The following is a 16,521-nucleotide window of genomic DNA, read 5'->3' on the forward strand; positions in this document are numbered from 1 at the left end:
CTATCAATAAACTAACTTCGCAGTTATCAGATTCTAGGTCTGACATAATTATACCCATTTTATTAAACTCATTAATCACATTAGGATTACTAGCTTTTGGCACTGTGCCACAAATCCTCTTTTCCGCGAAAGCTTAAAATACGAAGATTGTATTAATCATCTATTGAACTAATAAGCAATTTATATAGATCATAAATCTGACTTTGCATTCCCCCCCCCCAAATAACATATGTTGCATTTTTATCTTATTCTTTGATTTAATGCCCAACTTCTCGATTGTATATTTTGAAATGTAAGAATACTGAGATCCACTATCAATCAAAGTTCTCAGTGTTATGTTATTCGGATACACTTTCACTAAATCATTAGAAATACTTATTTTTACTAGAACTGTTAGACAATGAATTAGTTTCAATAACATCAAACTTATTTTTATTCTCTTTAGAATGATCACTCATTAAATAATGGTGCGGCTAGACACAATATAAGCATGAATTTTTTACTTTACTAAACTTAGAAAAATACGAAACAGAGATACAACAGAAGCATGCACGATTTTTCAAAATACACTTCTCTTTTCATCAAGAGACATAGTTCTAACTTCTAAACAATCCTTGGAAGGATGGTTCTTATTACAAAAGAAGCATAGTAAATTTCGCTTACCTCTGCTATTCCAACCATGAGTGCTTACCAGTGTCGCAGCTGTAAGGTAATTATTCAATTTATTTACTACCTCTTTTTTCTTTAATTGAAAGGAGAACAGAAACCACTTCGCACTATTTCTATAATTTCTTCGCCTTTTACTTGTTTGAGAAAATGCATTCATTTCTTCAATGAGCGGTTTTCAACATGAGTTTCGTCTTTCATATTTCTGTTTCGTTCCCAAACTATCAATATTTTTTCAGATAGACACGACTCCACTTAAGGACTTTAAAAAATCACCATCTTTTTCTTCAATTCTCGTTCATATCTTGGTCTCTAACTCATCGTACAAAGCAGGTAATTCCGTTTTCGAACGTCCCGAGGCCGCGTTTTTCATAAGCATGTATATTCGCACTAATTTATTGTTATGTCCGAATCTTTCTTGGAGCTGCGATATCACTTTTGGATAATTTTCCACTGTAGCAGGGAAACTCTCCATCACGCGAGCCACTTTCGGTTTAGGCACAACGGCTTGCAAGAGATACTAGATTTTATCCTCATTAGGAATACTTGAATCAATGTGTATTTTCCGAAATAGATTCCAGAACGCAAAACAATCTTTAGCATCTCCGGTAAACTTTTTAAGCTTTACCTTCGGAAGCTTTAACTTTCTCTTTTCAGTAATTCTTTCGTAGATGACTCTTACAAACACAATTTGTTCAATATATGAACAAACCTCAGAGTATCTGTCTCTGCATTTTTCAGCAAACAGAAAATCTTCATACGCCACTTCGGCGTCTTGATATTTCAAAATAAGATCAGTTATTTCTGTTTGGCACTTTTTTCCAAGCTTGTAAATTTATTGTCAAGTTGAGATTTCAAAACCAAAAGTTCTTTCATATTAGGGGCTTCTTTATTAAGCTCATATTCAATCTTTGCACAAGCCGTAAACGACGTATACGGAGCGATTTTCGTTTTGTTTTAAGCGGTGTCACATCTATTTTTCAGGTTCAAAATATCAACTAATAGTCAGAACGTGAGCCCACAGTGGGCGCCAGAAATTATGTATCTTAACTCTATGCTACACACTATTTCAAATAATTACATTGAGCTGACATCCACCCGATGTCTGTTTTGGCTGCTTGGATTTAACAATTACTGAATAAACAAGGATATGACATATCAAACATTTAAGCACAACACAACGCGTTAGAACAAGAAGATTCTTAAACCATCTATAAAAGTGAAAAACAGAACAGCTGACGTCAGTTCTGATTAGTTCTGATTGGCTGGCTAGGGAAGGCTATTCGCAACACGTTTGCATTCGCACTGTGAACTTTTTTCAATGGACTTTAAATTATTATTTTAATTAATTATTATTTTCAAATTATTATTATTTCAAATTATTATTTTCTTCCAATTTTTGGCAGTATTGACAATTTCTTATTATACAATTGTGACTTTATCAATTTTTGTCATTTTTCAGCTTATTTTTGAAAAAATAAATGAAAATTTGTGTTTAACATTTAAAATCTTTCTGAAATGTCATTTTAAAAAAGTTGTTGAGATATCTGGAACATCATTCCTTCATCATGCCTTCATTCATAAGCCATAATCTAAAACTAAATAGTGCTTGAAGATTTGTTTTATTTGTGAATTGTTCATTTGTATCACATTAAGAGTGGAGAGGTGAAACATAGAATCACCTCATTTGAGGTGATTTATTGTGAGTTATTTAATATGAGTTGTTATATTACAGTACATAGAAAGATATGATTGAATTACCGTTAAATAACATAATACATACTGATGTGCATTTAGAAGACTGTAGAAAGTTCAGGAAATATTAAACAATTTTCATTTTGAGAATAACTTTTTGTTACTTAGAATTTTCATTATTATTTTTGATATTAAATTAGCTTCAAATTTATTGGTTATTTTAAAATGAATTCATATCATATTCAGAACAATTTTACTGTATAAAGTTTTTCTCACATTGTTATCATTTACTATATGTATTAATTCAGTTCATTTATTTGTAATTGTATTTTAATTTTTGAAAGATAACATTTTAAAAAATATTACATAACTGGTGTCTTAAATTATGTGAATAATATGATAGAAGCATCACGTTTTTATTATAATATGATTCATTTTATTACATTGTAGTCAAAATTTAGGTATTATTACTATGTGGTTAATTTTGTAAACAATGGTTTATTCTTTTTTTTTTTTCCTTTGAATAATTTGTGTTCTAATATTAGATGTTTTCCTTTAATAAAATATTTTAAAAGATTCTGCATTGATAGTGGATGAAAATCATAATATTTGAAATATTTTTTTTTTATTTAGAGATTTGTTTATTATGAAGTGGAGATGATTATTTATAACTAATAATACCTATATTTTTATATAATGAAATTTTAAGGATCTGTCCATTAAATTTTTTGAAGTAAGTTTTTTTCAAACATGATAAGTTAAAATGAACAATTATTTTATTTTAATTAGTAAGGACATTTTTAGAATATGCTGTTATAAATGCATTAATTAAGAGAAAATAACTCATTGATAATTAATTTATTCCTAAGTAATATTCAAAAGAATTATTTTAATTGTTTTTAGTGATCTCAATACACTGGTGAAATGTACACCCTTTAGTGGTTTGGACAGAATACAACCATTTACAGTTACAATAGCTACAAATTGTTTGTTACTAATAGTAAGTATGATTTTATTGGTCATTGTTATAATACGGGAATAGAAATTACTTCCAGTTTGTTAATGAAATTTGTTCTAAAATTAAAATGCTTATTATTATATCAATAGGAAAATTTAGTAAAATAATATTAGTTAATGCCTTTTATTCCTTTGTATTAAATTAGTATCATATTGTGATATTTAAAATTAATGTTAATTTCTTTCAAAGGATTTCCACTGTCACATAATAAAAAATGAAGTTGTTGGCTATTTAGGTGGCAACTGGGATATTGCATCACATAGTAAGTGCACCCTTTATCCTTGCAATTATGTGTGTCTGTGCATGCTCTTGCAGTATTCTATTGCTTATTTATTCATAATATATTTATCTTGTTTGAGATAAAATGTTATCAAATTTTTTTAATTTTAGTTAGAAGTTAGTCTCTTTTTATAATATTACAGCATATCTGTTAACATTCAAGAAAATTTATTTCTTGTATTCCACAAAAGGTCTATTCTTAAAAAAAACTGACACAAATTAATTTGCCAGAAATTATGTAGTTGATAATATTAACTAGTGTAAATACTCACCAGATGTTATTACATATCATTAATTGCCATGGAATTTGTAAATATATCTTTTATAATAATAATAACTTTAAAATTTACAACATTTAAAGCCAATATTTATAATAACACTCATTTTTTGATATGTGTATTTGTTTGAACACAACTATAGATTTTTAATCAGTTTTAACCTCAGTATCAGATCTTTTCATTTTCCTACCAAAACATATTGGGGCTATTGATGAGGTAGGAAATACCATTTTGAGTTTCTGTATTTCATTTCCAACCATTATAAAATTGGGTATAAAATGCTATTGATATTTTGCTGGTAAATGTCTGAATCATTCCTGTAATTTCTATTATTATAGTGAATAATCACTACAATCACTGTTATTTATTATACTTATTGCAAATAAATAATTATAATAATTGGTTGTGAATTATTTGCACCACATAAATTACAGTGCAAACAGTTTGCAATCATTTGATTTTGTTATTTTAAAACAACTTTTTTAAACTAATGAGGTATTTTAAATTCAAGCAATCCTGCATACATATTCATACAATATAAATCAGTACAAATATTCATACTTTTAATGCTACCTTATTTACTCTTCATCTGGTAGTTTTTTTATTTTATTTTGTTAAATTCTTTTGTTTAAAAATTTGTAATTTCCTGTAATTTTGGTAAAATGTTATTTACATTAATTATTTAAAAGCAATAATGAACTTTTTCTGCCAATATCAGATTATTTAAAACAACAAAATCTGTTTTAATATTAAAAATCCATAATTTAATAGGCTCCCCTTAGCATCTTCAAAAACTTTAAAAAGCTGTATGAATGTCTGTTTATTATTGTTATTGATGTGAAAATTGAGTGAAATGTTGTGTTTCAGATTTGGCTGTTTTGCAAGCATTTCCTTGTAGATCTGGACTTGGTGACAAAGACAGTGCTGCACGAGTTGAAGACGAGGTATAAATGCATTTCATTAAATTTTTGTCCATTTCTTCCCCAACAACAGTGCAAAAATGGCATTGTAATTCATATTTATTTTATTTTAGCATTTCGGTGTGCTTTTAGCATGTAGAGATGATAAAGAAAAAAAATGATAGCATTCTTTTTTTTTCTTTTTAAAAAATTTCACAGTTTTTTAAATATTATATAAAAAAATTCACATGTGAAAATGTTATATAGTATTGAATTTTTATATTCACATAAAATTTAATCTTACAAATTTGTTTTAATTTTTAATTCAAATTCAGAAGTTCATAAGAATTAAATGCTCTGAAAATTATTCAAAAATGAAAGTAATTAACTATATATAAATAATTACAAAATCCTATGCAGTAAAATTTATTGTTATATAATTTTTGCAGTCTTCTTTCATAATTGCATTTGTTGCTCTTGAATTTATAAATGGAGAGTAATATATATATATATATATATATATATATATATATATATATATATATATATATATATATTGTGAATTTATTAGGATTATTATTAGAAAAATTATATATATTATTCAGAAATTATGGGAAATACATCGTTTTCATCACCTTGCCATTCATTCTTTTCAAAAGCATAAATATAAAATAGAAATAATCATGAAATAGTTATATCTGTTACTTGACTGTTGTAAATCTAAATACATATCAGCTGTTAGTTAAAATAATTTAACAATAAAGATTAATTTTGCACCATAATTTAATTTTATACAATACTTTAAAAATACATTATAAGATCATCTATGCTGAATGATTTTGAAACTTTTAACTATTATAACTTATAATGGGTGGTTAAAATTTAAGTATTCCTCCTTGGTCTGTTGAAAGAAAATAAATAGCTAGAAGGGGAGATATTTGTGGTATGCATTTTCAAACATGTGACAACAGATAATGCTAAATATTTCCAAAAATATAAAATAAATGAATATTATAATAATGCTGTCATATAATAATATAACCATATTTAAAATGCATATTAATTTTAATTACATTTAGCATATGGTTAATTAATTGTACAAACTGTAACTGACATAAGCACTCAAATGTATATTTATTTATTACAATTATTATTACAATTGATCAAATATTCCATCCATCCTCTCCATATTCTAAAGTGTGTACTGTCAATCCCCACCCCATTTGATCTGAATAAGATACTTCAGTTCTGATCACTTGGCATACTCTATTTATTACATACTTACTTACAATGGCATATTCTATTTTTTATTGTGGAAGCTAAAATTCACATGTTTTTAAATTATAAATCTTTTGTTTTGTCAATTCTTAGCATGATAAATGGATGATTGAAAATTATCTCATAAAGATTGCATTTTATCAAATGCCAGATACTGAGAGTAATAATTTATAAGCTCACTGAGATTGATTTTTTTTTTCATCTGTACTTTTTAGTTAATTATTTTATGCATTTCTGTAACATGTATAAAACTGTACAGAATAATTATTTAACAAAACAAAAAAAAAAGAAAGAAAGAAAAGAAAAGAATTCAAATCATATTAAGTATCGTGAAAAGAGAAAATTTTGAAATTATTATAGTAATGTAAATCACCAGTTCAATTTAAAGTAACAATACCCAATCTTTTTTTCCCATGTGTGTCTTTTAATTAATTCCTTTATTTTGAATACACCTTCATTATCATATTCTTCCAACAGATACTCCAAGTATAGAAATTATTATTAATAATGCTAAAGGACACAGGTTAGCTGTAAAATAAAAAGACGGATTTACGTAATAACAGTTGAGAATTTATTTTTGATTTTATATTTAATTATCTTTTTATTGTAGTATTTGTTTATTGTCAAAATAAATAAAAACAATTCTGAAAATATTTCTCATTAACTTTGAGTGAAAACACACTTTTAACAATTATTCATCATGGTAATTATTCAAGTTTGCTTCTGTTTATTTCTTATATTTGAATTTTATAAAATTATTTCAAACTTGCTATGATATTTATTTTTAATATACACATAAGATGAAAATTTCCAGAAGTTGGAAAACTGAATTTTGAATTTACAATACTACAATTTTCATTCATCATGTGAATATGGGAAACAAAATTCCACATTCCTTTTTTCACTTTAAATCCTTTAAAGTTTATATTTTTTACATTACTAATATTTCTTTCATGTACCCCATTTAGCCTGCCATATTCCAAAAATCAATGATGGATTTATATGTTTTGCAGCTCTGGGCAGTACACATTATGAAGTTTCTCTATTAATAAAATGATAAATTTAGTTTTACTTTTTAATACAATTTATAATTAATTAGCATGTTAAGAATACGTTTTTGTTTATATTTTTAATTATTATTTTTACTTCATGAAAATGAATGTTTTTATTTATTAAATATAATTCAAGACTGCTCAACATTCATGTTTCTACAAAACATCATTAAAGTTGAGTCCTCTAAAATGCTATAATAGTTAAGTGAATATAATAATTCTTGTAGGTACCTGCTATATAAAGTGTAAACATATTCTTATTATAATTAATAGAATATGTATTTTTACTTAATTGTTTATTTAACAACAAAAATAACAATTTTAATCAATCTGCATGGGCCCCTTTCTTAGCGTGGCAGCCCAGATGAAATCCAGTATTGCCCATGGCACACATACTACAGATTATTTTTTAGCTTGTGCTTTTTATTCATAAAGAAAAATTCATTAGAGGAATATAAATTTATAATATTTTTACTCATATTATAAATTTATGATATTATTACTCATAAAATTTATACTCATATAAATTTTAAGCCTTCATTGTGTGCTTTTTTTTATTTCAAGTATTATTATAATAAATTTTTTTGTTAAAGAGTATTAATGTAACTTTGTTTAATACTTCCAATTAGTAATTCTATTCATGTCAGTTAATAATATATTTATTATTAATTTAAATGAATTAATTGCAATATAACTGATTCGAATTGTTTCAATTTTGTATTGCTCATTTCACTTGCTTATTTTGCAATAATAATTCTAAAAAAGTCATTTGTTTGTATTTGCATGACTAGGTTTAATTAATATTTCCACCCAAAGTAACTTTAGCAACAATTAAGGGCTATAATTTTAACTTTTTTATTAATGGTTGTTTATGTTCTAGAGATTTTTATTTTATTCCTCTATATTTTTGGTGAATTAATATGAAATATTTCTTGATTGTAGAAATACTGCATCTTATAAATTGTAGGAAAATTGTCTGTTCACTTGCATTACAAATTGCTTCAATTTAATAAATCTCTTTTGTTATTAAACTGTGCTTTGCATTTTTTGGTAACATTGTTACTGAAATAATATTTTCAAGTTATTTTAAATATTTTCCATAAAGCCTAAAAAATCAGAGATCTAAATTTTTTCTTTTAAATCAAATTTCTTCTCTTACCAGTCAAAAGATATTTTTGGATATGTTATAGTGAATAAGCTTTCTTTTTGTGTTGCTTTAATAATTTATGCATTCTTATTTGCTCAGATTCGAAGGTCACTTGAAAGGAGGCACTTGTCTGTTGTTGGTTGGTATCATAGTCATCCTACATTTCCTGCTCAACCTACAATCAAAGATGTAGATAGTCAAATGGAATATCAAATAACAATGAAGGGTGACAGTGATTCCTCCTACACACCTTGTCTGGGACTTATTTGCTGTAAGATATTACAACTGTTTTTTTTTTTTTTTTCATGGCAATGTTTATAAGTCTAGCATACTATCTATAAATTTCAATATGCATGATACAAAAAATTTTCGCTATTTTTGCTACCAAATGTGACATATAACTATCTATTGGATAGTACATACTCAATAAGAAAGATTTAAAAAAAATTATTTATCTTCAAAAATTATTCAAAGTTTTCATCTTTCTTCTCAGTAATTTCAGTGTGCATTAGTAAGTAAAATTGATTTTTGCGTTATTTTAAAATTCTAGTTTTACTTGGATATCGATTTTATTTCTAAAAACAATTTTTCGGATTAGAACTTTTGATAATGAAATGTACTCTGTTTCTCTATATTATATCAAACTTTTTATTCTACTTGTAGATAATTATTTTCATCAATTTTACTTTTAACTTGTAAAATAGAAAAATGATTCTTTTTGATATATATCTCAGGAAAATATTGAAAGTATGCAATTTTATGAAAATATACTAATGCAAATTAGTATTCTTTTTCCTGATCATGAGAAATAGAAAAGGTTGGTTAATGAAAAGGAACATAAAATTAAATTATATTTTATCCTAAATAAATATAATTGCTCATCAAGACATTCATTCATTATATGTTATAATTTTTAAAAGAAACTTATCTCTATCCTAGAAAAAAAGTGATAGTTAGTATTGTTCTGCCTGTTGTTATCGTTAACAATTGCCATATTAAAAAACTTATATGAAGCTTTTAATATCGTCTCACAAAAGTATTTATATTAATTTAATGCTTATTATTCTTTGCAGCTCCGTATGATCCTCAACGACCATCCATGGAAGCTGATTACTTGGCATATTGGGTTATGCCACCTCCAGAAGTAAGTTTTACTTAAATATTACTTATATTAAAAAAAATTTATAAAAATTAAATTGTTGATTTCTTTAAATATAATTTGTAATCAGAATAGTGAAATTAATAATAATTTTATTTATGCTAGAATATGTTATGATATCTGACTTGGGGATAAAGGGCCAAGTTACAAATCAGCAATAGAACAACTATTTAATTCACATTGAAATTATTTTTAATGAAATTAGTATTTGGGAATGGCAGGCAAATAAAATTAGTACCATCTTTCTGCAGTATATATGCTATAAATGTTTGCCATAAATTTCTTTCTCTAAAATTTAATATTTAATATTTTTTTTCTTCCGCATCTGTGCTTTTGTATAAACTGAATATCAATTACAGTAATAATAATTTTCTTAAAATTTTAAATTAAAAAATTTTGCACTTTTCTTTTTATTACTTCTAACCTTCTTACTACTAACATAGCCATACAAGCTCTATACTGGTGGGCTGGTTTTAGTTTCAAACGATGGGGACGAAGGAAAATGAGGACATCCTGCTTTCCTAATTTGAAACACAAACCTGCTTACCAATACAGAACTTGCATGATTAGTTAGTAGTATGAGGGTTAATCTTGATTCACCTTGAGAACATAATGAATTAAGACATTCTATTGTTAATTTACTCAACCTTCAAAAATATTTAGGTATAGTGCCATATGGAATTTTGGGATGAATTCTGCTATGGTAGAATTTACATTTCACTGCCATTAATTATTATTAGCTCTCTTTCTATGTAGTCCTCGCTTTGCTTCAAAAATGGGGATTTGTTGCTACTGAATTAAACAAAATTAAATGCAGTCTCTTTAAATTCTTTTTCTGTTTCCATTCTTGTTGTAGCTCACATAATTAGTCTTCTGTTTACTAAGACTATTGGCTACTAGGTTGTAAATTATCTTTACCATGCATCAGTTGTATTTTACATGGAAAAAAAAGATTGGTATGGAAAATCTGAGTCCTTACTTTTGTATATAAAGATGCAAATTAAAAAAAAAAAAAAAAAAAAAAATCTTTATATGAACGTTTACAAAATATCCAAATTTCTATATTAACAATGCAGACCAGTTATTTTGTTGTAAATACATTCCCCCTTCCTTTTTTTAAGTATTTCTTTGCCATTTTTATAAAAGTGTCAAGACAGGTTTTTTTTTAAATTTATTTTTTTACATTGCAATTTGTTTTGTATGTAATTTTGAACTTATTCCTCTTATTATAAACAGAGAGCTAATTGTTACCTCAAATATATAAAAGAAAAGTATTTTTGAAGTGTAGGTGGCAATACTTTGTATTTATTATTGCTTTTTTATTTTAGTCTGATAATGAAATAAGAAAATCTTGTACTGCATAAACATTGTTGGACATAACGTGTTATTTTAATTATTATGTAATGTGTGAAAATTAAATTATTTATTATTAATTATTAAATTATTATTTTAATTTAATTAATGTGTTAGTGTATAAAAATTAAATTTTTCTAATAATAATTAAAGCTTTGATTCTTTAATTATCAGATTGAACCTATTATCTGATATTTATTATCTAAATTTGAAGAGATATCTAAAAAAAACTGATAATCATCTGGATTGAAACAATTCCTGAAAAAAAAATGTGTTTCTTTGTTATCTATACATTAACACTTTTCTATAAAAATTATTTTACCAATTATCTGTCTTTTATTAATGGTAATAAATCATTCATCTGTTTAATTATTGTAACTCTGGCAAACATCTGTCTGAAGGATTGAGGTTTGCTGAACCTAAAAAATGTTTTGTTAATGATTATCCTAGTTTTTATAACAGGATAATTCACAATTTTAAACAGAATGATACTAATTGTAGTTTCCAATTCAGAAACAACATACTTAAATTTTTCTTTTCACATTTGTAATATTATTGTACATATAATTTTTTTATTACAATAATTTGATTTTTTTAAATAACAATTTGCCAAAAAAAATTTCATTTCTAGTAAATAATCTTTGTATTCTTTTTATTTACTATCATGAAATTAAAATTAATTACTCATATTTTAGCATCGGCCTCATGAATATGGAAGACCAATGCAGATGATATATAGCATAGCTCATGATTCTTTCCTTACACAAGATTTACTTATGGAAATGGTAATTACTTGTTTTAGTGTTCTGTATTTGGTATGTTATTCTATGAAAAAGAGTTTTGTTTCTAAAGGGAATGTTGATTACAAAATAATTATAGATTTATGCAAACTGCAAAAGATTTAAGAAAATATCATTGATTTCATTATAAAGTTATGATATTAAAAAATAATGTCCAACGTAGAAATTTTATTGTTGTTTATTTGCATATGATAAATTAGGTTTTCCCCATTTTTAAATGTTAATTGTTTTTTAATTATTTGAATTCAAATTTGAAAGTCTTTAAGTTCTAATTCTTTTTTATAGAAAAATTCTATATATATAAAAAAGAATCTATATCTTCAAATACATAAAAAATTATAATATGTTCCTATGAGTCTTTTTTCTATCTTTAGTTCTTTGAGCACTCTTCACAGGTTCTTGGAATGATTAAATCAAGAGTTTTAAACTCATCTACAAGATGAAAGCTTTTACCTGGCTATGAAGAAGAATGATAAAGATTTGTTTTAAAAGGCAATACTTCTGTTCATTTAAAAACACATATTGTGTGTATGTAATATAGTCAGTTTATTCAGTCTTTTAAAATTGTTTCTGTTAATCACCTATTAAATACAAAATGAAAAATGTTCCAAATAATGCTAGCTTTGGTTTTCCCATACTTCTTAATATCTGATTATGATAACATTGTTATCCCATTAATCACAATCTTTAAAAAGAGCTGTCTTGTCTTTTTTGTTATTGTTATTGTTGTTTTAATATTTTTTTTAATGCTTAAAATCTAACTGCATTTTTGTAACTGTTTCTTTCTACTTTCAGCATTTACTAGTAAAAAGCATGCTATGTTTTTCTTAAATGTTCATCACTTTGAGCCACTTTAAATACTTTTTAAATAATATGAATCATCTTCTATTACTTAAAATATATATACATATGTTTAAAATAAACTAATTTTTTAATTATCAATGATTGCTAACTTTTTTACGATGCCTCTAAATAACTGAATTTTTGTGTTTTCGAGTGTGTATATAATTATATTGTGAACACACATAATTCAAAAATATTTATATATCTTTATCCATATGGCCAAGAAAATAGTTTTTCAGAAAGGATCTAAAATACTTTTGAAAATCATTGTTGCCAATAATTATCTGATTTGGATGAAAACATCCTGAGGTTTTTTTTAAAAGAATAAGAATACTCTTTATAGTCAGTAAAAGTGATCATAGAAAAAAAATAGCCTTTATTAAATCTTCAATTTAAAAAAATATAAAAAGTTTATTGCTTGAGCTACCTTGCAAAATAAAACTTCCTATGACATTTTCCCAAAATGTAGAAATTTTTTCAGTAATGAAATTAAAATAGAAATCTGTTTCTTTTAGTTTAATAGCAGCCAAGAAATTTATTTATACTGATGGTATACAAATTTGCAATGATCATTTGAAATAGTCTGAAGCATTTGATAGTTAAGAATACCTTCAGTTTGAATAACCAGAATGAAAAATATTTTTATAAGTTAACATCATTTTCCTATCATACATTTTATGTCATATTTAAGGGAATTTATACTAAATCCTCATAAACCTTCAAAATAAGAAGTAGAAGAATAATTAAAATGTAGATTTAGACCTTTGTAGCTAAATAAATTTTCATTTTTTCCCCATCTTTCTCTTAAATAAAGATTTTTGGATACATTCTTAATTCTGTATGAGCACCTGCAAAATTTCTTCCATTGCTGTTGAAAATAACTACTGATTTGCCTCATCTAGCAATAAAACTTGAAGTGCTACTAAAACTACTGCACTTGTTAAGTCATTTGGTATCTCTAAGTGCTAGGCCTTCATAGTAAAACAAACAAAAATATCTATATTTTTTTAGCTAAATTGTTTTGTTTTTTCATCTAAAAAGAAACTGCAGCAATCAAAACAAAATCTGTGAATGTTATCACTCTTAAAGCTGGTTAACTTGGATTTGTTGCAGTCTTGGAACTTACCTTTTTATAAATTATACAATTAAATATAATTTTCCTAATTGCATTTTTTTTCTAAAATATTCCAGAATTTACTTTTTATAAATGAGTGACTGTGTTGTATCAGCTCCTGTATGTAAATGATAAATCGCATTTACAGAAAAATGATGCTTAATTGGCAGAACTGAAGGATGCTTTTGCATTTCACTCAAATCACTGTTTTTAGTCTGAGTATTCTATCCTAATGTAAAAATATGGGCACAAACTGAATAGTTTACTACCATTTGGAAAAAAAGAAAAACACCCTTTTATGAGGCCTGGATTTCAGCCAAAAATGAAGTCATTTGAAAGTTTTCATCACATGATAAATTATTGGAAAATTCACAGCTTATCAACATTCTACAACTAGAATGCAGTGAATATCTGATATTATGTAAAATTCTGTTAAACCAAATTGCTACTTTTAGCATTTTTATATAAAATGAACACACTCATTGATGATATCTAAAGATTTGCAAATCATGAATGTGCATATTTTACTTACTGGTGGTGGTTTTAATTTAAAAAAAAAAAAAAAAACGTTTGATTTCCACTGGGATACTATATTGACACTCAATCATTGCAATTTGTAGTAGAAATGGAACACTGTACCATTGAAATTTATACAGTTGAAATTTTACAGGATCAACACCTCTTGAAATGAAATCTGCAGAGTTTTATTTTGGAGATATATGATGCCATTGTTCAACCACAAATGAACTTTGAATGATCAATATTTTATTCGTAACACGCGTCTTAAAATCTTATCTACCCCCCCCCCCTTTTTTTTAACTATGATAGGGTCTTAATGCTATTTCTTCAGAAATAAGTTTTAGAAACCTGTAATTTTAGAGCATATAAGACTTCTCATCACCTTAACCAAAAAAGATGCCGTACAAAATTTGAGATGTAATATAGATATACATTTAAAAGGAACTCCCTGGATTTACTAATGAGTAGTTAAACTTCAAAGTCACCATATATAGGGCTGCATATCATATAGATGGCACTTCATAGTTGATTCTGAAGCATCAGCAAAGTCATGTAGCTCTACATTAACAGATTTTTCATAAGAATCCATCTTAAAAACTTGGACTAACTTGGTATTGACTTGGCATTTTCCATCAACAGAAGATTATCACACTAATCTAATCTTAATAATATAATTTTTATAAAAGTACTTTAACTCTTGTAATGATTGGTTCTTACAGACAGAAGGAATAAGACAATACAGCTTGTTTGATATATATTTTGTTTTATAATCAGACTAAACCTAAAACATTTTTGAAATGATGTCAAAAGTATACCTAAAATTTTAATATCATTAGTAAATGAATTATCAAATTTTATAATCTCATCATACAAAAGGGATTTGTTATTAGCTGACCATTTGCGAATTCTGTGCCTCTTCTCTCTGTTGATGATCTGTTGTTGCATATTCTTAGCTTTATTTTAGACTATCAGCTCCAGTTAAGATGTATTTGATATAAACATCCTATCATAATATAGATGATGTTAAAAGGAAATTGTTAAAGCCTCTCATTTTTGACAAATTGCTGCACTAATCTTGTTGCCAAAAATGATGCATTAGTTATGACTTATGTTGCAGTGCATAATTTATACACTTTTACTGGAATAAAATTCTCAAGAAATCTTTTTGATTAGGATTGATTTTTATCATTTTTTTTTTTAGTCTGCAACTAAAACAAACTGATGTTCCCTAAAATTCAACATAATATACTAAATATAAATCATCTCAAATTGTATTTCCATTGAATTGTTAAAAAATTTTAAATTCTCCTGTAGAAATTGATGCATGAAATATGACTTTCAAAGGTTTATTGTTTGATTCAAAAGGAAACATATAGTAAAGTGGAATATAATATTTTACATCTGCTTCTTTAAACTCTTAATATCTCTTCCATGTAGCTCATATTTTAATCATACTAGCATAAAAAATCTTAAAAAGTTGATAGCATTTAGGTTCTCTACCTAAGTGGTTCCAGGTCATATTTAAAAATTTCATTGCATTTTTCTTCAATTCACCAAGACATGACTGGTGTTCTTTTAATAACATATTTATATTATACTATCCAGTTTCGGTTCTAGAATAGTTTCTGAGAAGATGTTTTCACATATTATTGCTTCTTTAGTGTTAGAAATCTTGAATGCTCTCTCTATATATTTTAGATTTCACAATATATGTTACTTCTTCCTTTAGTTAGAATACACTTTCTAACAGTGCTATTTTGTAGTCTTAAATTTGTATATGGAAGGAAAATTTGATCTGGTTTTGAAAGCTCATAAAAATATTTTGCACTACAAAAAAAAATAATCAAAAAATTTATCATCATCTAATTTGGTGTTATTTAAAGATGAAATGCTAATCTCGAGAGGCTTAAAAGGTGTAAATTCATTAATATTTGGAACTACCAAACTAGTTAAATTTAAATCAAAACTCTTGTTTCTATTTAAAAATTGTATTAACTTTAGATTTTATATTCAAAGGCAAATTATTTATTCCAGACATGAAATGTCTTTTCTTCTGCCTTTTACTCACTGAATTTAAATATGTGTCGACTACAACAAACTTTTGCACTCATAACAGTTATATGATTCATTTTTAATCTAACAAACATAAATGCTGAGCAAGACTGCTCTTAATTCATTTGCATAATTACATAGTGATTGAAATAAATTATTCTCATATAAGGATTGAAACACTGGAGCCTATATATCCAAGGTTGATCAGATCAAGGTTTCGTTACTCATTTTCTGTGAATAAATACATAAATATATATTTTTATTTTTTGTTCACATGGGAAATGAAGATTTACATGATGCTACTTCTTACAAATGCTGCGAAAGAATTTATTTCTTAAAATCAATTTCTGATTCCCTTAAACAATTAAA

At 25.8% G+C, this 16,521-nt stretch overlaps 2 protein-coding genes across 5 annotated transcripts in view; one reads left to right on the forward strand and one right to left on the reverse strand.

Moving 5' to 3' along the window:
- Positions 1-1,049, reverse strand: part of LOC129984182 (ras-related protein Rap-1b-like) — a 249,290-nt gene extending 248,241 nt beyond the window's left edge. The window contains exon 1 of the mRNA XM_056093993.1: positions 664-1,049. The gene's annotated coding sequence lies outside the window, so the exon portion shown is untranslated. The remainder of the gene's footprint in view (positions 1-663) is intronic.
- LOC129984180 (MPN domain-containing protein-like) overlaps positions 1-16,521 on the forward strand; it is a 39,087-nt gene that overhangs the window by 13,488 nt on the left and 9,078 nt on the right. For 3 of the 4 annotated variants that reach the window (XM_056093989.1, XM_056093988.1, XM_056093990.1), the window contains exons 8-13: positions 3,265-3,361; positions 3,569-3,641; positions 4,804-4,880; positions 8,412-8,583; positions 9,386-9,456; positions 11,520-11,609. In XM_056093989.1, coding sequence (XP_055949964.1) covers positions 3,265-3,361; positions 3,569-3,641; positions 4,804-4,880; positions 8,412-8,583; positions 9,386-9,456; positions 11,520-11,609 — 580 coding nt within the window. Of the gene's footprint in view, positions 1-3,264; positions 3,362-3,568; positions 3,642-4,803; positions 4,881-8,411; positions 8,584-9,385; positions 9,457-11,519; positions 11,610-11,998; positions 12,117-16,521 lie in introns of all 4 variants that reach the window. The other variant, XM_056093991.1, reaches the window with a different exon arrangement.

Source organism: Argiope bruennichi, chromosome 9 (genome assembly GCF_947563725.1).
Source record: "Argiope bruennichi chromosome 9, qqArgBrue1.1, whole genome shotgun sequence".
In the NCBI taxonomy this organism is placed as follows: Eukaryota; Metazoa; Arthropoda; class Arachnida; order Araneae; family Araneidae; genus Argiope; species Argiope bruennichi.